General features: G+C 44.0%; 2 protein-coding genes across 6 annotated transcripts in view; one reads left to right on the plus strand and one right to left on the minus strand.

Annotated features, from left to right (window-relative positions):
- elf1 (E74-like ETS transcription factor 1) overlaps positions 1–9,036 on the plus strand; it is a 47,660-nt gene extending 38,624 nt beyond the window's left edge. For all 5 annotated transcript variants that reach the window (XM_036548197.1, XM_036548200.1, XM_036548196.1 and 2 more), the window contains exons 3-9: positions 827–998; positions 1,505–1,612; positions 2,621–2,782; positions 3,112–3,195; positions 3,811–4,003; positions 4,321–4,686; positions 5,936–9,036. In XM_036548197.1, the coding sequence (XP_036404090.1) occupies positions 827–998; positions 1,505–1,612; positions 2,621–2,782; positions 3,112–3,195; positions 3,811–4,003; positions 4,321–4,686; positions 5,936–6,758 (1,908 nt within the window). In that variant the 3' untranslated portion in view covers positions 6,759–9,036. The remainder of the gene's footprint in view (positions 1–826; positions 999–1,504; positions 1,613–2,620; positions 2,783–3,111; positions 3,196–3,810; positions 4,004–4,320; positions 4,687–5,935) is intronic.
- Positions 9,037–15,867: 6,831 nt separating this feature from the next.
- Positions 15,868–24,027, minus strand: part of tnmd (tenomodulin) — a 41,264-nt gene continuing 33,104 nt past the window's right edge. The window contains exons 5-7 of the mRNA XM_036547523.1: positions 22,010–22,163; positions 21,070–21,185; positions 15,868–16,340 (exon numbers count right to left, since the gene is read on the minus strand). Of these exons, the coding sequence (XP_036403416.1) occupies positions 16,131–16,340; positions 21,070–21,185; positions 22,010–22,163 (480 nt within the window). The 3' untranslated portion in view covers positions 15,868–16,130. The remainder of the gene's footprint in view (positions 16,341–21,069; positions 21,186–22,009; positions 22,164–24,027) is intronic.

Genomic DNA, 24,027 nt, shown 5'->3' on the forward strand with positions numbered 1-24,027 from the left:
TACAGTTCTTCTCCCACATTGAGAATACAGCTAGGTAATTCTCAGCGGAGTCAGGCAAACAGCTTTGGTGCACATCGGCCAAGCCCAGTGTGGGTAATTCTGCAGCAGACGGTCCAGAACACTCCGGAAATTAAGCAGCGGGGTGTGCCACGGCCTCTGTCTCAGCCCGCGGCAGGGAAGAGATGCACGCGTGTGCTTTGAGACAGATGGTGTCGCTCCATGCTGAGCTTTATGGACTCACGCTGACACTACTTGGATGAGCGTTCACTGCTCTCAGTTTTGGCGCGTCTGGGTGAAGGGTCATGCCTTCATGTCTGTGTGACGCAGCGGCTTACAGAAAAAGTCCCATCATGGTAGACAGTCAGAACATTCCAGGGTTGCAGCAGCACAAGGTGTGTAGGGTGCTATTGCCAGCATGAAGCTAGTGTTATGAGAAAGGGGCTGGTTCTCTGTATGCACTGTCCCTCCTTTGCTGTTTTAATGCTAAGATGACCGATTGCCATCACAGATGGATTTGCCTTTTTGCCTCAGCCATCATTTAATGCCACAAGGAATGACTGAAAAATTCTGATGTGAATGAGCTTCATCCTGTTGGGTCTTACAGGAAATAGCACCTAGGTTCATAGGAGATTTTTGGACATGTTAGGACATAACGTGTAGTGCCCCAGTAGAATGAAGGGGAACAATGTAAGAGGTAGTGACATATGGTGCCTTGTGCCTTCATGGAATGCAGCATTGTGATTGAGCAGTGCCTGTGAAAGGCCGTGCCGGTTTGCTTGTGAAAGCCCATGCCGGTTTGTCGTAAACTGGCCCTTCCTCTCCTCAGCTGGACGACCCGTCTGTGTTCCCGGCGGTGATCGTGGAGCAGGTGCCAGCGACCGACCTTATGCAGGTGTACTCGGGGCTGGACTCCGACGAGGTGCCCAATGGCATCATGGTAGACTCTTCCCTCGACGTGGCCGAGGAGCAGATCATGGGCGGGGATATTGGACTCTCAGGTAAGGGGTGGAGCCCATGCTTGGAAGAGTCAAGACTGATGCCAGGCCTCTGTTGTGGACACACTGTTGTGGACACTCAGTGGTGTTAAATGCATCATTTTAAGTGAAATTGTGTTGACAAGTTTATGATAGAAAAAGTGATGGGAGCGGAACATCCATGTTTTCCATAGTGATGGCTGAGGGCCGCTTCATGAACCTCATAACGGATGGATCTACCGTTCTATGTCAGTCTCAGATATACTTCAGCAAATTATAAAACATTGCTTTCCATAACAACGGTGCGATTGGCTCAGATCAGTGAGTCATTGATAGTACACCACAGCCCCACCCATTTTTGGGTTCATGAAGCCTGATTTACCCATCATTGTTTTTCTCATGTCCACCGCTCAGCCATTGCAGGTTTCAGCCTGAAGTCTGTTTAGATGCACCATTCCTCTTGAGAGCAGGATTTTCTCACACCATGTTCAGAGCCAGCTCTGACGGGAGTGGTTGTCTTGTCTGTACAGTGGAGACTGCAGGTTCAGATGCAGGAGACAACATGGAGACCATAGTGGCTGCCGAAGCGCTGCTCAACATGGAATCGCCCAACAACATCTTGGATGAGAAGCGCATGAGTAAGAGATCCTTCTCCTATTGGCTGTCTGTCGCTGGAGAGAGTGTGTGCCCTTAAACCTTTAACCTTTAACCTGCTATTCATTCTGAACCATAAGTGTTCCAAAATCTTTTTGTGTTATCAAGTGTGCCAGTTTAATTAAGAATCTAAGAGTCTGTAACCGATTGTTTCTACCTTATTACATTGTCTTTATATACTTCACGTTCAATATTTCTTTTAGTGTAATAAAGTTGTTACAAGGTAATATAAATTACTGAGATAATAAGGAAGAGATGGGAGATTTTTACATCAATCTTTTTGTGATCATTTAAAATTCATTATGTGAAGAAGGCTAAGGCTATGTGCCAGCACATTGCCTGCGCTTAAAAGGAGTTTCCTCCTCTGAGGTGGTCTGGGTTTTTATTTGTGTATGTATCCCAATCCCCAGTCCGTGCTGTATGTTTACTAGAAGGCCTTCCTGGATAGCATCAGTTAAAAGGTGTATGCATGGCTACATGGCAAAAAATACCAATAATCTGACTACTGGATAAGAAAAAATAAATTCTAAAACATTTTTACTGTAGCATTAAATAGTTCTTTGAGAAAATTGAACCATTTGACTTGTGGGGACCATTTACATCGTTTGAACTTGATATTTCTAACATTTTCCTGAGAACTTCAAATATCCATTGACATTTCCTTGAAACATCATTTTATTTGAAAGCTCCAGTTAGATAAATATTAAATGACCAAACTACTTTTCAGAAGTTTTTCAGAGAACAGCCCAAAGTGTGGAAGCCAAACAGTGTTATTAATATGTGTTTTGAAACTATAATTTCCAATAATTAAAAATAAACCTGAGGTACTAGTCAGATTCAGATCAGATTTATACCAATTTTAGAGCAATACATATCGCACACACCAGTGAAATTAAATGAACAATTTATGGTAAAACACTCATAATTTCTCACAGTGTCAGGTGTCCTTTATGCTACGATGCTGGTGTGTTGACTCTTGACTCTGTTTGCAGTTCACACATATGGACCCTTGCTGGACTCTGACCTCACGTACATATCACTGCGGCCAGAACAGCTGTCCAGCAGCTGCATAGATGTGTCGATGGATGAGGAGTCCTCCTCCATGGATGAAGTTCCACCAAAGAGTGCTGCGAAACCACAGAGGAAAAACAAAGGTGCTGCACTGTTCCACCTCAACCAGCAGGGGGCAATAGCAGATCTCCTTTGTTAGGACTCTTCTTTTGCCTCCAGTTCTGAAAAGCTTTTTCTCCACAGTATTTCAGCACTCACATTCCTGTTCAAGTAGGGTGCAAATAACAGATAACAGCTGCTGCATTTTACCATTGATTAACCATAATACCGTATGTGCTAAAGACACATTCCTATTTAAGAACCTCGGGATGCATATTAAAGCGTGGGAGTCTGGAGTCTTGCTAATTTCTCTATTCCACTGATCTCTCTACTGGAGAGTTAACTCGGTTGTGACTCCCTTTCTTCCCCCCAGTGCGGAAACCCCGCACAATGAGATCCTGCTCCCCCATCAGCACCCCCAGCCTGCCACTCAAGAAGAAGAACAAGGAGGGAAAAGGTGAGTGTGACTATGCCTCCCGCCTCCTGCTTGTTTTGCATTGTGGAGCGAGCATAGTTTCTCTTCAGTCCGGTGATGGTGGGGTGGGGGTGGAGGGGGCGTGCTTTGTCCCGGGTTTTTGTTAATTGATGAGGTGCTCTCAAAGTGCTGTGTTTCGCGGGGAAGTAAAACTGATTGCGGGCCGGAGGGCGCTCGATGCAGGCCCCGATAGGCCCACTCTTGCACGTGTCCCCCCCCCTCCGATCTGCAGAGAGGGAGTCTGGCAGAGTATACATCACCCTGTCACCGCGGCCCGGACTCCGGCGCCTGCCGCCGGCGTTTCTGTTTTTAACCACTTCTAGCCAAACCGCTCGCAGGTCGACGAGTAAAACTAATCTACCACCAGACGCCCGTAATTAATTTTGCGCCGGGCAGACACGGTCAGGAACGTGGAGGATTGATTCACTTGATGGATGATGAGCAATATCGTAATTGTGCATCAGTGTTATGTTCCTGTGTTGAATTAAACTTCAAATAAAATAGGAGTGTGAGCAAACTTAGGCGGTAAATCTGTCAGGCGAGATATGAACAGCGTTAGTAAGCGATCCCCCTTCTCCGCCTCCCCCCTCCCCACAGGGAACACCATCTACCTCTGGGAGTTCCTCTTGGCCCTCCTGCAGGACAAAAACACCTGTCCCAAGTACATCAAGTGGACACAGAGGGAGAAGGGCATCTTCAAGCTGGTGGACTCCAAGGCTGTGTCCAAACTGTGGGGCAAGCACAAGAACAAGCCAGACATGAATTATGAGACCATGGGACGGGCCCTCAGGTAAGAGGAATGCCATTGTTGCATTAACATTATCGGCATTTAACAGATTCTCTTATCCAGAGCGACTTATACAGGTTACAGTTTTTTACATGTTACCCATTTATATGGCTGGATATTTACTGTGGAAAGTTAAGCACCTTGCCCAAAGGTACAACAGCAGTGCCTCAGTGGGGAATCAAACCAGCAACCTTTCGGTTACGACTTCTGCTCCTTACCATTGTGCTACACTGCCTCTCTGCCATGATTACCGTAGTTTATAAAGGGTAAAGAAATGGGGAAATGAGCATGTCCCCTGACCTTATGGTTCCTCCCATTAGATATTACTACCAGCGGGGTATCCTGGCCAAGGTGGAGGGTCAGAGGCTGGTGTACCAGTTCAAGGAGATGCCCTCAGACCTGGTAGTGATTGACGATGAAGGCGACCAGAGCTCCGACTCCAGCCCGGACCACGGCGGGCACCGACCCGCCCACCACGGCAGAGGGCTTCCCCGCGGGACGTCCCGGGCCGGGCAGGGCAAGGCCACGGGGCAGACGGTGCTGGTGACGGCGGTGAAGAAGGAGCCCAGCCCCAGCCAACTGTACCAGGAGGAGGACGGCAAGCAGACGGAGCAGCTACTGCAGACTGTGCGCGTGCTGCAGCCCAATCAGGGAGCCGCTGTCCCTGCCCCCGTCCACACTGTGAGGTGAGACACACGCACGCGGACACACTCACACACATATACACACACAAACACAAACACACACACACACACACACACATATACACAAGCAAATTACATATGTATACACACACACACACACACACACACACACACACACACATACACAAGCAAATTACATATGTATACACACACACACACACACACACACACACACACACACACACATATACACAAACAAATTACATACGTATACACACACACACACACACGTACACAAATTACATATGTACACACAGACACACACACACACACATATACACAAACAAATTACATATGTATACACACACACACACACACACACACACACACACACACACACACACACACACCCTCACACATATACACATACACATACACAAACAAAAACATACACACATATACAGTACACTAACAAAAAACACAAGTATACACATACACATACATAAACACACACGCATAAACACATATGAAAAACAGATAGACACACACATACACAAACACACACACACGTACACGTTTACACAGATATGAACACACACAAACACATGCGTATACACACACAAATGCACACACACATATACACTTACACAACTACACACAAATCTACACACACACACACATACACACAAACGTACATATGTCCACAATTACACACAAACTTATACACAAAAACACACACGTACAAACATACAAAAATTTGCACATATACACACATTCACGCTGAAGTATAAACACACAGTCACAGGCACACACAGACACTCTCAAATGTGAACACAGAAAACCATAGTGCATTTTTTAGGCCTTGACAGTTTGACAACCAGCGCTCCATCTTCATACCCAGTAGTCATTTTGTCATCTTTTTCCTTTCTGTATTTCAAGTCAGTATGATCAGAGTAGTGTAGCCCCCTTGTTATTAAGGCAATCTTTACAAACTATGAAGCCTCCCTTTACCTTTGAGATGTCTCATTTATTTCTTTGGGCCTCTCTGTGAATTACAGTCTTCATGGCTTCATTGCTTCAAACTCAATTGGCACAGAACTGCTCTGTCTGGCACAGATAAAATGTAGTATTCTGAAGCGCCGTGGCTCTTGCCATTGTCTGGGTGAATCATGTTGGCTAATCTTGGAATCCAGTCAAAGCATCTGGTGTTGTCGTTTGTAAATAGGATTTCATGGGGTGTCATAATCACACCGTCATTCTCTCTCTGTCTCTCCCCCCTACCCCCCCGCAGGACCATCAATGTGCCTGCCTCCCTTCCCATGGTGCTCACCCCAGGAACACAGGGAGGGAACACCGTCACCCTTCAGACCGTGCCCCTGACCACCATGCTGTCCAATGGGGACTCTGACCACACCTCCCCGCAGAGGGTCATTCTGCACGCCGTGCCTTCCTCCTCCGCGCCGGGGGGCAAAGATGTGCTCACCTTCCAGACCGCCGGCCTGACCACGGCGAGCAGCAGCCTGCCGGACAGCCTCCAGCCTCCGCACCTCCTGGTCACCAGCTTGGGCTCGTCCACTGGTGGGGTCATCAGCACCGCCTCCCAGGGCTCCTCCCTCAACGGCCTGACCCGCGTGGTCACCCTGAATGCCGGCGGGCAGCCCGTGGTGGCCCAGCAGCCGGGGACGGTTATTGCCGCCGTGCTGAGGCCCGGCGAGCTCCAGGGCCTGCAGGTGAAGGATGAGATCCTGGACCCCCAGTACCTGCAGTCCCTGGTCAACAGCGACCCCTCGGCTGGCGCGGGCTTCGGCGAGGCCGGGGCGGGGGTGGGGGCGGAGGGGGCGAAGGCGGGGCAGGGCTACAGGACTGTGATCATCGGGAGCTCTCTGGAGGGCGCAGTGAACGGACACTCGGGGCACGCCCTGTCCAGCAGCCCCAGCGAGGGCCTGACACCCGTGGAGGAGCTGGAGGTGAATGGGGAGTCCGCTCTGCAGGTGGAGGATGGGGGCAAAGCGCTGCACGTCTCCCAGGGCCTGCAGGAGCTGCCCGTCACCGTCCACCTGTCTTCCTCTCACCTGATCCCCGTCCAGGTGAAGGAGGAGACCGCAGAGACATAGAGAGGACCCGAGTATTGCCCACCAAAGAGGAGGCGGCAAAACTAAGGAACACGCTCCAAAGAATTACTTTTTAACCAACCTGGTCAGTTTGCTTGGATGGCAAGGATTTGTAATTTATTGCTCTTAATTGTAGGTCATTTTGTCGGCCTACAGTTTTTGTTTACTCTGAAATGACGTGCCTAAATTTGAACTTCAAGGGATTATTGCGTTTAATTTTTTTTTTTTTTTGGATGGATAGGGCTCTCTAAAGCACTGTGAGGGCCTGTCCTTGTGCGCCCCTCAGCATCTGCCTCACGTGGCCAACAGCCATTGGATAACCAGGGATGTAACCACCAGATGTGCCAGTTACATGATGTCTAATTACTACCTATGCATCTCGCCAGACAGACTGCGCTGAACGCATGCAGTGGAAAGATGCTGCTCCTTTGAAGCGAGTCAAGCTTCATTGCAATGCAGGAGACCCATCGTAGGGAAAACCACAGGAGAAAACAATGACGTGTGACAGGAATCACAAGACATCAGAGAGCCGTGTTTTTCAGTGCGGGAAAGACCAAAGAATGAACATAGACCGTAAACTCAAAAACCTGAATTCACAGACCTTTACCAAAACACGCCCTATAAAGTAGTAAGAATGGTTAGAGTGAACTTGAATATTTTGTCTTGGAGCTACAAAAAGCAATGTCGCAGATTGTTTTGGCACAAAGGACTGTGGCGTTGACCTTCCTCTACTCCCAGCTCCTTTAATCACTGTATCACCAAGGTGTATCTTTGCCTCAATTACCTGTGGCCTTAATGCATTGTGTTGCCACGGAAATGGACATTCCTTGTCCTTCAAGACAGTGATTACATCCAGTTTGTATATAGCTGCAGACTTCTGACAGATAGACAATGATGTGATAAAAATGGCCGGTGAAATATCTCTTGCTTCGCCGGAGTCCTGTTCTTTCATCATATCTTTAAAAGTGTTTATATCAAATGGAAAATATATAAATATATATTAAAATATACTATCAAGACAAAATATAAAAACTCAAGGCCACAATTTTATTTATTTTTTAGTGAATTCTAAATTCTGTATAACAAAAAAGGCACATTTTTATCATTATTAGAAGCGCATACGCAATTGATGATATGCAAAGTATATTAAAGACAAAATAAATAGCAGGGAGTTGAAAAGCTGTGTGTTTTTCTATTTCAAATGGAAAGATATGAAAATTGTCTGTTTTTTCTAAGCATTCCGCATAATCATCAGAAGTTTTGTATGTTCTTATAGTCTGGACTGGGGGGGGCGGGGGGGCACAAAAGAGACGTGGGGCATTACAGGGGGTCCTTTTTCCACACAGACAGCCTCTGTAAATATGTAACATGGTATCCTTCATGTTTTGAATTTAGTATGCTTTGGGGGTCACTTCTCCAGCTGACACATTCCTGCCCTAGCCTTTGACTGGCCAGCATAAAACACAAGGTTTCATTGGACCCTCTTCTGTTGTTCCACACCCACAGTATGTTGACAATCACGGCTAATGCTGTGACCCATCTGCTCAGCTAGCAATATATCCGGTAAGCTTTGTGAAGCAGAACTTGTTGTTTCGCATCCTAAATGTCTGTGTTTTAGTCGGCCCTCTTCCCTTGCAGGGACGTGATAGTTCCAGGATTTGTGCGGCCCGCGGCTGTGTTTATTCAGCGCGTTAGTTGTTAAGGAGGACCTTTAAGGGAAGGAATTGTTAATCGTGGGGATCTCCAGCAGATCAGAATGTGACTGGACTCATGTTGATCCTGAGCTCAATTTGTGCTAAATTGCTCACAGGGACCGGAGGTTTGGTGGAGGCTGATCGATGTTTGACCGGCACCTGTGGGGATGTGGTGGCCCGATTTTGTAAAAACATTATGAGAACATTTCAGAGTCCAGTGACAGGGCATACTTTTGCGAATGAAAAGTGTGCCATGTGCCGATAAAAAAGAGATTCAGTGGTTGGTTTGGCTGGCCTCCCGGGTGATCCTTATTGCTGTCTGATGCACAGATGTGACATAATTTTGTAGCATATCCTCGACAGAAGGGTCTGGTCCAATGGAAACCGACAGTCAGAGCAGTGGAATCCAAGGGATATGGTGTGTCTGCCTCCTTGGCTACAGCATCAGCACCGTATCCTGAGGCTTGCGCTGCATATACAGGCCTTTTCCTTGCATTTTCACCTGCCCCACTGTGGACTGATGAGGTGGGGGTTTGTCACCTGTCGCCTCTTTTTTTGTTACTGTTTTTCTTGCAGTTTCCTGTGTCCGTGCATAGATTTAATAAATGTAATAAAACGACTTCTGCTTTAAAACAAACCGATGACAAGTGTACAGCCGATTTCATTCATCAACACTGAGGTTACCGAAATTGAGCTAACACTGTTTTTTTTTTTTTTTTTTTTTTTTTTTGTTCTGACAGCTGCAGACTAATGATCCCCATTCTGACGTACTCATAGAAACAGCTTTTTTGCTCGGCATCGCACTTAAGAAGTCTCTCCTGCCTATTAATCTGCATTAGTACAAAACTCCCCATGAGGTCAGCTCAGTTCCCAGGTTTCTCATAACACCTTGCTGAAAGAGAGGGAGGCAGTTTCAAGCCATCTGTTCCTCCGCATATTACACAGAGACGAAATACAAAAGGCTTCAGCAGGTCCGCATTGTTTTAGAAGACGAAAATATCCAAACAATAAATGGTGTTTTTTTTTTTTTCTTCAACCAGGGAGGTTCAAGGAGATCTTGCGGCCACAAAATACCTGAGGAAATTTAAAAAGAAAAGCAAAATCTAAGCAAATTGAAGCATATGGAGTGTCTGCTGCGCTTTCTGAAAGGTGTCGCTTTTATAATGCAATTAGTGGACTCATCATCCCTCTCTGAAGCAGGAACGGCGAGCTGACCTGACGTGTCGGGAACTGTGGCCACAGTGGTGACGTTTATAAGGAGCGAAGTGAGGGGAGGAGAAGGAGGGAGAGGGGAGGGGGAGAGGGAGGGGGGAGGAAGCTGCTCGCGCACGCGTCTCTCCTCCTGCCCCCCGGCAGCTGCGGATGAATACATTAGCACGCGGCCTGGGGTGTGGCGGCGACAGCAGCGCCGGTTGGTGGCTCCAGATTGGCCAGGGGGAGGCAGCGGCGCGTGCAGGCCGGGGCCCAGCCTCAGGGCTTGGGGGGAATCAGCTAGGGGGAACCGTCTGGCAGCTGGGGCTGGGTTGTGTAGCCCCCCCACCACCCCACCCTGCACCCACACACACTCACACACACTCACACACACACACACTCATACACACACACAGGCGCACAGCTGTGGACCACACAGCGCTGTGTCTCTCCATGGGGCGGGGGGTGGAGAGGTTGGGGGGGTTAGGGGCAGAAAAACAAGGCCAGCAAACACAGCAACTGTAAGCCACAATGCTCAGCGAACACACGCCTATTTGATACCTGCATTCCTGCATTTGTGGGCGTAGAAAAATTAAAACGGTAGCGCTGTCCATTTACAAGCAGCGCCGCAGAATGAATGGTCTCGTTGGCGGGTAACATCTGGCCTTGAATCTCGCAGAGACGCGGAGATGTGGTTGTTCAAAGCCAAACGTCCCTCTGATGGAGAATGATACCATAGCTAAGGAAAAAGAGCTTTGACTCTTCAGATGATGTTCAGATTCTGGGAGTCATTTCTACCTTAAAAATAGTCTTGTCGGAACAGGCTATTTCTGAAGTGAGGCGACAAGTCGCTTGCAGCTAATGACATAATGCAAGGGAGTGAGTATTTACTGCAGTTCAGCCTCTCACTCCGGGAAGCTGTTGAAGGATGATGGCTGACACTGTTGTGCCTTCCAGCCCCTGGAGCAGGAGCCTCAGAGAGATTTTTCAAACACCAGGCGGCCGGTCCGCCCTAACCAAATGTTACCGCGCTAAATCGCACCCTTACGCGGCACGTCCTGCGTGGCCGTGAGCCCCACTGGCGCGCAGCTCGGCTCTGCTGCGAAGGGAGAGCAAAGGTCTGGATGCACGCAGGTAGGTGTGTCCAAAAATGCAGTCTTGTCCGGAGCTATAATGCCCGTGGATGTGACGCCTCGAACCCTAGTCCTTGTTGAATTTGAATGAGGCTAGCTAGAAGGAGGGTCACATCTGTTGACTGAAAGCCTGCCTTCTTGGTATATATCTGCCTCTGTCCATTTTCAGCCAGCGCTTGTTTAGCCAGCACTAAACAGGAACAGTTTAGCACTGCTGTGAACCAAGCCCATTCTGATAACCGTGATGTGAAATGTAGTTTGTCTGAACTGTAAATGGGCAAAGCAGGCCAGCAGGATGTTAAAATGTTGTTTTGAGTGACGAGATGATTGTAAATCAAGGACCGCACTAACCAGAGCAGTGTGATGATGAAATGTGTTTATGTATGACCTGTATAATAGCAGAAAATTGTAGAAAATTGTAGCAAAAAATCATTTGAAAATAGTCACACGGCACACCAGTCTGTACAGTGAAGAGTGGGTTCATGGAAAGTCTTGATCTGTAGTAACAGTACAATTCAGAGTATCTCAGTTGGGTTGTGCTTTGTGGCAGCCACATGATGGCAGTAGTTGTACATCTCAGCAGCAGATGTTGGGAAAGAGCAAAACTGGAAATATGTTTTCATCCCTGAGTGCACTAACATTGTCTTTTTTTGTGATGGTCTACAGTACACTCAGCTTCCCCCTGGAAAATGGCAACCTTCAAAAATAAATGAATGAATAAATAAATCACAGGAAAGCAACAAACAACCTAAATGTAAATTACAAAGCTAAAGTTTAGAAATAGAAACAAAAGTACCTGTTACTGAACGATCCCTTGGCTAAGCTGGCAAAGTCCTTTTAACTGCAGTAACCTCACGGTCTGCTGGCAATATCCAGCAGCTGTTTACATTGTGACTGGTTTCTCATCAAAACTATGCTAAACAAATTCATGGGGATTTTACTAGTGGAAAAATGAAGAAAAATGCCTAAAAACATGAGGGCAGCTGGCTGTGGAGGAATGGGTTATGATTTTCACTGACCTGATTTTCACGAATATGGATAACTATTCAATAACAGTAGAGCTTAGAAGGGACTTTTGATTATAGTCAAAGTCAGTTACATGATGTGTTGCAAAATTTTACTTTATGAATGTGAATAAAGTTTCCAAACCACTCGTGAGCCCTAAGTGAATTTTCCCCCTCCCCAATTACTGACCATGTCAGTGGGCGTAAAGCAGCCTCAAACTGTTTCTGTCAGTAGTGGGAAATAAGAAATTATAAATGAATTACAGATTTTTACTGTAGCGACCCTTTAATACCAGTTTGGTTTCAAGATGGTGAGTTCCATTGAATTATTTGCATCTTTCTAAAATAGAACAATTTAAAATGATTTTTTTCAGGTTTGATAGATTGTTCCCCGATTTGGCTAAAAACTCACCAGCGAAAATAAGTACAGTGACCAATCCGAGAGCAGTAGATACCGATATGACATATGCCACTGACGCAAGCCTTTAGTGCGATAATGCACAATTACAACACTAAGCCTACATCAAAGCCAGGGTAAGTGGTTGCTTGGATACATTGAACATTTACTGTATACATCTACATTTTTGCTTTGTGTTTGCAGGATACGTCCGACTAAACACGTTCTATCGTGTTTGGTTTCAAATGCATGGCGGCATAAATCACATCATGCTTTTGTTGTTTTCTTCGATGTGAGGAAGCGTTTTGAGGAATAAATAAAACAATGAAGTCTTTCCTTGTTCGTAGAATAAAGGGGATCTACTGTAACCGTGCGAGGAATGAATGTTGACACACCAATCTGCCTTAATAGGGTAGGGCAGACTCGGCCCCTAAGCAGCGTTTCATTGCTTTGGTTTTGTTCCCCAGTGATCTTCAATTATTTAGTGATTTTCAGATGTCAGATCAATTAAGTGCTAAAAGGTTTACAAATGGTGGACTTCAATTTGTTTACACCAGTCCGGAAAAAAAAAAAAAAAAAAAAAACAAAGCTTCTACACTGTGCCTACGTTACAATATTTGTATGAATGTCTCATCGCCCCTGTACTAAATTCAGTTCCATTATCTGTTGTCATCTCGAAACCAGGTTCATCACTTCACACTGCAGACAGTCTAACTACCAGGTAATGGCATGTGAAATTTTTATCACCGCAGTAAGAGTGTAGTGATTTTGTAGTCCACTTTGGCTTAATTATGACAAGTTTATCTCCCAAGTATTCAATGAGCTGTTTGAATGCCCTGTTGGCAGTGAACTCAGTTCATTCACTGGCAGTATATTCACTGCATTTACCTTATCAGTGAAATCCTGTCATCATGTAAACTCTCCGCATACGTAACACATTTTAACACTGCTCATCCACCAGGGCTCCCTTGCATGTACCAATGTCATTGGTTTATCGTTGCTAATAGTGCCCAATACTTTGGTTGCACAGCCTGTGATTACTGACTTTGCTAACCTGACACATTTCCTAACACAGTTTTCATGGCTGGCATTCTGAGCTTCTGAATGTCTGAATGAAGAGTGTGAGTATGAGCAAACCTAGTGATAACAACATTGGCATATTCACATATTGGGGTTTTTAATTGCTAAATAAAGACTTAATACATTTAGTGATTTCCAAATGCTTAGAATTTAAGTGCATAATCCCTCAAAGATGCAGAGCTGGTCACTGTTGGCTAACTAGTTCTTCCTTTGCAATGTTACAAAAGCCACTAAACACGTGGCAGTAATAAGCAGTTGTATCAACGTGATTTGAAGAAATAGGCAGTGGTGGGACTCGCAAGGAACTGCCCAGTTGGTTGGATCATTTTATTTGTTTTGGTTCTTGTTAAATTTGCTAGTATTAACAAAAAAAACATTTTCAACTGACAAAAACTCCATATAACTCCATAGGCTTATGGAGTTATATAACTCCATAGACAAATGGGATGCAAACAACGCTACCTGATGCTTCTTCTGTAACTTTGCTGAGTGTTTTATCATTTTACCACGTGAAATTAATGTCGACTTCTTACATTCATATTACTTCTAACATTCACGTTATTTATGCTATTACCCTGTTTTCATACTAAATCCCCAAAATATATATATTTTTAAATATGATCTTCATCAGTAATCTCTAAAGTAATTTCTTTAGCTGCCCAGCATATCTTCCAATGGTACATCAATTCACAGACCCTCTTCTGCTGTAGCTATGTGACAGTGCACAGTTTTTCTCTTCTGTTCATGTTATTTGATATGTACAGGCAGGCCCGACGCCGTGGGGGTGCTTAGGGGTGCATTGCACACCCAGATGGACCTCAGTGCACCCCCAGTCGTCTCCTTTATATCCCAAAGTCTTCATAGTATTTATGACTTTTTGTGCACCCCTGTGGATTGCAATTGCACCCCTCTGTATTTTCTCCTGGCGCCGAGCCTGTGTACAGGGAGGATTGAAAAGGGGAGGCAGGGTGGCATAATGGTAAGGAGCAGGGTTTCTGCTAACGACCATAACTGACTTTTGTGGCATCTGCCATTATAAAGTATGAACATATAAAAGCTCACACAAACTATGCTATTCCAGGAATCCTTTATTTGACTCTCCTTCAAACATCGAGATATAGTCTTATGCTTTCTTATAACAGGATAATCAAAGAAGCACTTCACACAGACTACCATAGATATTAAAGACATTGATTCTTTTAAAAAACTATTCAAGACCTACTAGTGAAAGCACATGCTTGATGGAAAAGTTAACAGTTGTCATCATATTTTACTGCAACAGAATCAAAAGCAAAATTCAAAGAAAAATAGTATTACTCATCGATCATCCATTAAACACTCAGCACTCCATTCAATCTTGTCTAATGTAATTTGGCAGTCACTTGAATTCGTTGGCATTAAAGAAGAGTATTGCTGTTGCATTGAAAGGAAGACTAGAAGAAAACACACAGCTGAAGAAGTAGCACTGAATTAGAAAAAAAAATGTGGGAAAGGAAATGTCCGTGTGACGATCACACAGATCACAAAAAACGACTTGGTAAACACTTCGTTGAATATTAAATGTAAAAGGTTTTCAAACCCAAACTGGATCTGAGCTGATAAGATAAGTGGAGTCCTTAAAAGAAATCAATTTGGCGACGATGTTGAAGTGTGGAAATATACATCAATGAGAACAAATCAACTTTGATCCTCTTTGAAAGGTCACTCGCTTTAATCGTATGTAAAATGAGTATGACATTAATATGGAACATAATATGAACCTGTAAGTCTATGTAAATAAGTATAGAATCTAAATTCAGATCTGTGTATAAGTTCAACATGTCTAGTGTTTTGTCATGCTATTGCACAAGCACCACTTTTTGTTTCTCTGATGTTATCTTACTTCTTGGCCATAAACTACGATAGAAAATGACTTTTCCCCACTTTCCACATAATCTAAATGGAAAATATGCCTCTTAGGCCTTTGAACTGAAACTTGAAGTTGTGTTTTGTGTTTTATTTTTTGTCCTATTTTTCTAATTGTAAAATGATCGATATGTATGCTGAGATTCAGCACATAAATGCATTAGTGTAACACAGGTAATGGTTGGTAGTTTGATCTCAAGGTCAAAATAAAGACATCTAGGGTTGTTCTATGACAAAATAAATTGCATGTGAAGTGACATACCAAGGGTCTTTATAAATCGGTCATTACAGTGTACACCTCTAAATGGTTGCTTCAGTTTTTAGAGAGGAAAAAGCCGCTTCAAGCTCCAGTAAGACTTCATATTAGATAACATGCCAGTTACACAAAAACTGCTGATAATTTTCATATTACTACATATAGGCATATTCAAAGGCAAGCCAAAAGAGACTCAAGATTCAGTCCTGCTGTATGTTGTCACAGATGGCGGAACTCTGTGAGCACGCTGTCATCAGTTGTAATTGTAATTGTAATTGCAATTGTAACAAGGTAAACCATGGATTAAAACAAATATATGGAAAGGTATTTATTAAGTGTTATTTTTGTTCCAAATGCGTTGACATATTCAGTATTGGGGCCTTGAAACTTTCCTATGAAAACTTAGGGGAAAGGTCAAAGGTCAGGATGCTCATGGGAACGCTGGGTTATTGTTTCCTTTGGTTCAGGTTGCCTGTTTATATACAGTATCAGGGCTCTGGAATATATTTTGTTTTACATCATTTGTTCCATTTTTCTTATTGAGAGCACAGAACCAGAACAGCTCTTTTAATGGGCGGTTAGCAAAAGGTGAGGCAAGGAATTAAGAGGACTGCAAAAACACACAAGAACGAGCAAACTGAGCTATTACTGAGGTCTGGAGATGTCAAGAGTGGTACCGTATTGAACAGCAGCCGAACAGCATGATGATGCCCCCTCAGATCCTTCCCAGCATGCGAGAGATCCACCAGTTGCAGGGCATGATGATTTGACAGATCACCCGGCCTCCCTGGTAGTAGTACGGATATGGCCAATAGCCGCGCAGGGGCTCGTGGTATCGTTGGCAGTGACGGTATCCACGGCGACAGTGCTGGCAGCAGTATCCTCCCTCATCCAGCTGGTTGTCAAGCTCAAGCCCGGCGTCTCTCTGCGAGAGGCGTAACACAGTTACAGGGTGCCCGACAAATTTCAGCCGTCTTTTGACCCGCTCTTTGGGACACGGAGAGGGCATGAATGGAGATTTCTTTCAGAGAATGGTACTTGGAGATAAAGGCAAGACATATAATGGTTTCACCTTTTACACTGACACAGAAGGCAAAATGGACTATTGTAGCATCAAAGGCAGCTTGGAAAGAAATGTGAAAGAGCAAAGATGTGGCAGTGGCAACATTTCACAATGACGCGGAAATCAAAATAGGTTTTAGGTGGGAGGGAATGGGCCGTGATTTAAGCTACCAGGACATGATATAATGCCCTTGACCTTTCCATTATGGCCATGGCAGACATTATTTTACCCGGCTTCTTGCCTCCTCTCTGATCTGTGAGCCCTGGGCCCTATTACTTGGGCTGCCTTCAATCAAAGTGAGTTTGACATTGCTGGTTACTGGGATAATTACGCACTTTCTTTCATCCCTGCACCCCCTATCCCCCACAATCCCCAAACCGCCATCAAATGACCACCCTTTCTTAATTTGAGCATACAAATTAGAGCTTTTTCCACCTTAGCAGTCTCCCCTTGACCTTGACTTTAAGAGAAAGGCACAATCCTAAAGCAATTAGCAGAATAATTATCCCCTAACAAGGATCCTTTCATTTGTTCTTACTGGATGGATCTGAATTTATATAAGGGGTAAGTGAAACCCAAACAAAGGTAAATGGAGTAGAATTAATGTCCCTTGGCTTTTTCCCATTGTCTCAGTCCCTTCATGGCCCTCTCTGGAATACCTAGCTGAGTGCCATGCCTTGCCCAAGAGAAACGCTGAATTGAATCAAAGAATTCCATTAAGTTGCACTAAACCACAGTCTGAGTGGTATTACCGTTTTAACGGATAACGGTTGACAAAATGGCAAAAGAAAACACTTTATGAAAAAGGGTACACTGTCCTTAAACATTAACAAAATAAATGTTTCTAATGATAAAAATGCTTTTGAGCAACCCATATAAAAATTCTTTGCTAAGAATCAAACACTTTAGGCATCAAATTAAAAATGTGCCCTTTTCAAAGGGACTGGAGAATTGGTTGAACTGCTGAAGGACCCCCCACCCAGACACAGCTGGAGACAAGCATGCCTGAATACCAGCAGGCTATGGTCAGTGGGGCGGTCATAAGCATTTTCCATGAAGGGAGAGCCAAACGTATTAAGTCAATCATATACACAGAGGAGATGGATGGCTGCATGAATCAGTTTAAGTATTCGCTTCACAGAAAGGGCATCTTAGGTAACTCTAAGTGATTCCAAAGTTTCCTGTGCCATTTATTACAAGTTATTTTGATGTTTGTGAGGTAAACTAACAACCACTTTCAAGATAGCGACCCTAAATGCCATTCGGTTTATCTGATAAGGGGGTCATACAGCATGCATCCCACATTTGTGATGTGCAACGACAACTTTAGAATGGGGTGTGTTATTAAGGAAGAGGCCAGGATTGCAACTGTATGTGTGTAATGGCCTCATCCATAATGATTTGTAATAATTTAATAACATGTATTAAACATGGACTCAGCATCAACAATTTACTTTTAATGATATAATGCAGATATTAATACTTAATTAAACATGTATAACAGGGCCCTGTTCTAAAGTGTCACTGAAAGTTTTTGCTCAAACAGTGGATGTACAGTATACTTATCCAGTAGGATTCACATCACGTCTCAGCTATCACAGCTGTACTGCAAGATGATAAAGTGTCTGAAATTACATACTCTTTAAGTAGGAGACTTCACACATAAAAGAAAAAAAAAGGACAGAATGTATGGAGTGTTTGATTTATTACTCTGACATAGGCAGGTGGGCAATTACTGATTTATTATGTTAGTCAAGTTTGGGGTCATCAGCCCACAGGCAACAATTTATTCCTGAAGCAACAAAAGGCTGTCAGCAGACCAGCGATAATCTTATCAGAAGTACAAAGAAAAGTGACAGTGTGAAATCCAAAAAAAAAAAAAACACCTTGGTTTGGAAAATTCCGATTATATTCAATTCAGGCGAGGTACAATGAGAAACGCAAAACCAGCGCGGGCTTGCATTGTTTTGTCAGCTATGAATCAATCAAAGCCGTCCCTTTAAAGTGGAGCACCGGAGTTATTAAACTCTACGTCTGAATTTCCATTTATGAAGGAATGTGGCAGCAGGCAGAGCTGGATACCATAGGAAATTTATCAAATCACCTCCAAACAAGCCGCATTAATTAATGATAAGAGTCATTACAACGCCGCTTACTGTTTTCTCAGGCACACATTAAAACAGGAGCCAGTCCCTGAAGCACAATATGCACAATTTAATATGAATGACTGCATCAACTCTTAATACAAATTAGCAAGAAATGCAATCGCTATGAGCAATAATTTCTGCGATTTTAATTCTATAACCATTGTATACAAGGAATCTTTTACACTCCTAATTGCCTGGAATTTAAGACAAATACGTGACGTCATCTATCACCTAATTTGGTGAGGTTAAGGGTGATCTCCACAGTGTCAAAGTATCCAGAGAGTAGGCAAGCTAAGCCTTTTCTTTAAATCCCATTTAAAAACTCACTTTTATAAGCTTGCTTTTAATTGCATTACTTGTTTAGTTGTATTTAAGTCATTTATAAATGGCTGGTTTCATCAATTTTATGTAGATTTAATTCATAATCATAATCTACATGTCCTCTTTCTCTCATGATTTTCATTTCTAGTTTTTGTTTGTTTTCATAATTCTATGCAAAATGTCAAACTAAATGTAAGACAGGTGCTATACAAATAAAGTTATGATTATTATTACAGTGCTGCAGCTTGAAATTAAATTTCATTTATGTATTGCCAACAAAGTGCTGTACAGTACAACCTGGGGAAAGTGTGTGTGTGTGTGTGTGTGTATAAACAACAAAAACAGGACTGAGATGCCCAGCTGATGTAATATCTGGTCTGGCAGGTATTCACAGAGCTCCTTAATGGAAGAGTTTGGCCTTTGTCCTCGAACCCCTAATCCCACTTACGCCTGGAAAGTGCTGTTGTTTAATCAGTGTCCCGTCTGGCAGAGAGGCCTGAGCATAGGCACTGGGGTCACACTGATGGCCGTCAACAACTGCCCAAACCCCTGTTAGCGGTACATTTACAAGTCTGAGAGCGAACTGGAAGGAGGCCCATTCATCTCCGCGGTTTATCCACTGTATGTAGGTCAAGGACCACGGTGCAATTTTCTGTAATGCATTGGGATGATAGTTATTCAGTTTGAGAGATGTCCGGGAATGGTGTTGCCGCTGCTCGCCGCATCTGCATGGCATCTGTGGCGAAAGGTCAGCCTCATGTTTCCTGCAACCTCTGTCGCTGCAACTTTAACGATTATTCATGAAAATCGCACTGCGGGGGGAAGACTATCCAGAAATATTAATACTTCCTCGTGGCAGACAGCGGCATGTGAGTGCAAGTGGAGGGCAGGGGGTCAGAACTTTTTAGGAACATCCAGGACACCTGACTTCCCTTCCCCTTCATCTTTGCCGCACTGGGCTCCAATTACTGGCGGCCAAATCCCCTCCGTTATCCACTGTGGCCCTCTGATTGCATCACGCAGGACACAGATTCACTACACACGGCCTCGGAACGGAATAATTTCGTATGTATCACAGAGCTGATGAAAGTGGGGCATTTTAAAAGGGAAGGTATTTTCATTATATAGAACATTATGACTGCGGGATGGGAAGGAAAGGAGCTACAGCGTTGCTGGGGCCCACCGGATGCGTTTAATATTTTGGATCTCTCCTCTGCTTGACTCACGAACTCCTCTGGGCTCACTGGAGGAGTCAGTGGGCAGCTCCCCCCCTCCGTCCTCTGTGCAGTTATTTTTAATGGCCCACCACTTTCCTGCTGTGGCTTTATTCTGTGCTTTTGTTGAGCACCATATTCTTTGATGAGGAAAAAAAAACATCAAAACTTCAAAGAAACTAAATGAATTAAATGAAGGCTCAGTCAGAAGTCAGTAAGGGCTTCTGAGGAGATGAAGCAGACCTCATGGATTTCTCCCCTGTTAACCCTCCCTTAACACTCCCCCTCATTACATCATTTTAATAACGAAGAGATTACATTGTGTTGTGTGAAAATAACACTGCCACTCCAACCCCCCGCTGGCCTGTGCATTCTTGTGTGTATCTCTGAAATGTACTCCCACCAGCATGGCATTGGGGCCACCTGTTCCAGTTTTTTAGAGTGTGATGCTCACCTGTGTCTGTGGTAATTAATAATGTTGTCGTTCACCTGAAGCAACTAGTTCACTTGCTTGAAAAGTAGGTGTTTGGTCTTGATAATTATGGCATGATTAATAAATTCATTCATTCATTAATGAGTGACCTCGGGAGGATTGCTCTGTGAGGGCTAGATGCTTGTGCCCTAGAAAAATGAGAGAAGACACAGCAGAAAGACTCCAGCAGGGCTGTGGGGAAAAGAGGCTACCTTTGAAGGCTAAATATTCCTCTATTAAACTGAGAGACATTAGAAAGTGTAATAGATCTGGCCTCACTTTAACAGATACAGAGAGCAATTTCACTGCCCTGTGATGTATGTAGGCTTTTTTAACGTTGTGAAAGCAAGTATGAATTAATGAGTGATTTCTCCACAGAAGTAGTCCTTGTTCATTAAACCCTGCTTTGCTGCCTGGCTCCCATGGACAGAACTTACATAGTCATTGACTGGCTGCTGGTCCAGAACATCCCTGGTCTGACGGTGAGCTCTGATCTCCTCGTTGATAGACTCCTGGTCCTCTTCTGTCTCCTCTGTGTCATGGAACTCAACATCTGTGACATGGGGAGGGATGGGGATGGGGGAGCACACAGTTAACTTCATTATATTCGCTACCAGTTTCTCAAGGTAATTATCCAACTACATCTATTCTGTTATACAAAAATTAGGGTTTAGCTATGCTCTTCCAAGCAAGCAATGCTTTGTTTGAGCCTTAATCATAACGGGGCATTGAGGGCAGTGTCTTCTTCATAATCCAAACTCTTACGCATAAGCCTCAGGTTTTAGCTGTACATTTTCCTGGATATGCATAGATAATGGGTTTTATACAACAAAGGTGTTAATGCTATGGGGTTTCAATTAAAAACTGAGACAGGCTGAGGTTGAAAGTGGGGGAAAGCAGCATAATACTGTGAGCTTTGTTTTACATAGGGTGCAATCTGTCTGTCTGCTCTTTGAAGTGGTGGGTGAACAGTAACTTCATAGCCGGCCTCCCCCATCACTCAGTGCCAGTTTTCCACCTGCCAGCCCTGCGCATGCAGCAAATGGTTCAATTACTGCTTTCAAATGCACAAGAAAGACCTCGGATGAAATCATTTAGTCTGTGTCAACTTCTGCTGAGCTGAGAAATTCAATTTCATAGGAGCTGTTTGTGGGCATGGGCTTCATTGAGGACTGTCCCAGAATTAACAAGTCCAAATGGACCTCTCCGCTCAGATAGGATGATTGAATTTGGCACATAGCAGAAGCGAGCAGGTCCAAGCGGACTGTACTAATCAGAGAGGATGGGTGGACCTGCTGCACGGCAGGAGCAAACATGCCAAAACGGACCGTACCACTCACAGGAGCACAGCAGGGAACATGATGAAGGAGGCACAACCTGTCATGGACAATGGATGGATCCAGTGTATGGGCAGGTGCCGGCAGATGTCCCAGATCTTGGACGTCAGCAGGAAGGTGCGGTTCTTAACAGGCTCCTCAGCAGGTATCCACACCTGAGGGTCATCCACCTGAGGGTCCAGTGTGTCGTCCACCTGCCGGAGAGAGCACAAGCATAGCCCCAAATTCACAATTCAGATTCTGACAACACCCCCCATGGCCCATTTGAGTTTGAGTTGAGACCCCGGTCCTTCTCATACTGGGTAGCCCACTGAACACAAGCAGGAGGAAAAACACACTCACCCAATCAAGTTTGCTATTTAAACTTCACCACAACTTTCCCCATCTGCATTATTCAACTTTTTTTTTTCCCTCAAATCTCAAGTTTGGCAGCATTCAGTAACATCAGCACTGCGTTAAAACCTCGGAAATTGAAAAGTCTGACTTTAAAATCACTTTAATGCAGATGCGGAGGAAGTTTGATGTATTATTTAAAATTAATCTGACAGACACAATAAAGCGTAACACCGAGCCTCCTCCCCCATACCCATCTCTTCACGCCGCACTCGGAGCGGGGTGCTATTAATGCACTTAATTTGTTGATACTTTAGCTTATGAGCTGTAAAGTAAACTATTATTGCTTAATGATAGGGAATGGGTGTCACTTCGATCTAATAGAGATATATGAAATGGCTTGGTAATGTATTCCCATACAATGCAGATATTTGTTTTGTTCACGTATATGTAAATACATATGCAAACAGCACTCACATTCCCTTGTTAATTAGCAGAGAGAAGAGAAAACAGTTCACTTGACAAATGTTTTTACAAGGTGATTTTCTCCCAGTCTAAAGCTTAATTGCACATTAGTTAAGCTTGATGCAGGATCCTGGGGCTACAGTGTGAGTGTGTATCATTTATATTAGGTCGTGCATTTTTCCCCCTCCCCTTCATCCTTCGGCTCTTCTTTTATTGGAATTTATTTTCCGTGCCATATCTTGTTTGCTGTGAAATGACACGTCGCTGACCTATGGAGAGGAAAAATCCACAGCAGTTCCGCTTGATTAAAATATGAACCCACTTTGGTGTTCTGTGTGCTTAACCAAGCCTTTGACACAGTTTTCTCGCTTTTACCCCGACTCTATCACAATAAACTAATGATGACTCTGAGGACAGGCAGTTCTGGCTGGCGAAATTAAAATTGGGGCCAAGAGCAGAAATGGCCTTTTTAATTGGCCCTTTTAACTGCGGAAGCCAGGCATGGCTCCTTTACAAGTAAATAGGGGTTATGACACTGATCTCCCGGTAACATGCCTTCACCTTCACAGTTGAGGAGTGACCCAATAACTTGAAAGAGAGGATTCCTGATGGGAGTTATAAAGGTTGTTGCTCAAATGCTGGAAAAAAAGAACCTTCATTATTATGCATTGTACCATACTGTAACTACTTGTCACAGTACTACTTGTGAATTAAGACTTTATAGTTGGTACCTATATTGATAAAATTAAATAGAGGCAGAGAGGGAACTCGGTTCTCTTTTGCAGTCGTGGCCTGGGGAAGTGAGCTGGGACAGAAATGTAAGGGATTAAGGATGCAGTGAGCTGTAACAGGGATGATTAGGCAGCCATATGTATAGAACCAGTTTTTGGAAATTTGACCCCAGAGCCTGTATGCATCACATTAAAACCATGTGATGCTCACAAATACACATACTAACCTTGAATTTCAAATATCGATCTAGGCTTTTTATTTCAATTGGCAGCTTGCCTTCTGCAATGAGTACCTGTGCACGATTGGCTGGGAGGCACAACAGCACAATGATAATAATAATGCATTATTATTAAGTTTCAGTATTCCACAAATATCTACACAATGTGTAGTAATGTCCAACCTCACTAAGTTTCAGAAAGCATAAGAAGGTACACATTATGGTGTGTAAACAAGAAAAACTTTTCATATTGTACGCTGAAAATAACACAATAATATTAACAACATAATAATAAAAACAAAAATATGTTG

The sequence above is a fragment of the Megalops cyprinoides genome, chromosome 16 (genome assembly GCF_013368585.1).
Source record: "Megalops cyprinoides isolate fMegCyp1 chromosome 16, fMegCyp1.pri, whole genome shotgun sequence".
In the NCBI taxonomy this organism is placed as follows: Eukaryota; Metazoa; Chordata; class Actinopteri; order Elopiformes; family Megalopidae; genus Megalops; species Megalops cyprinoides.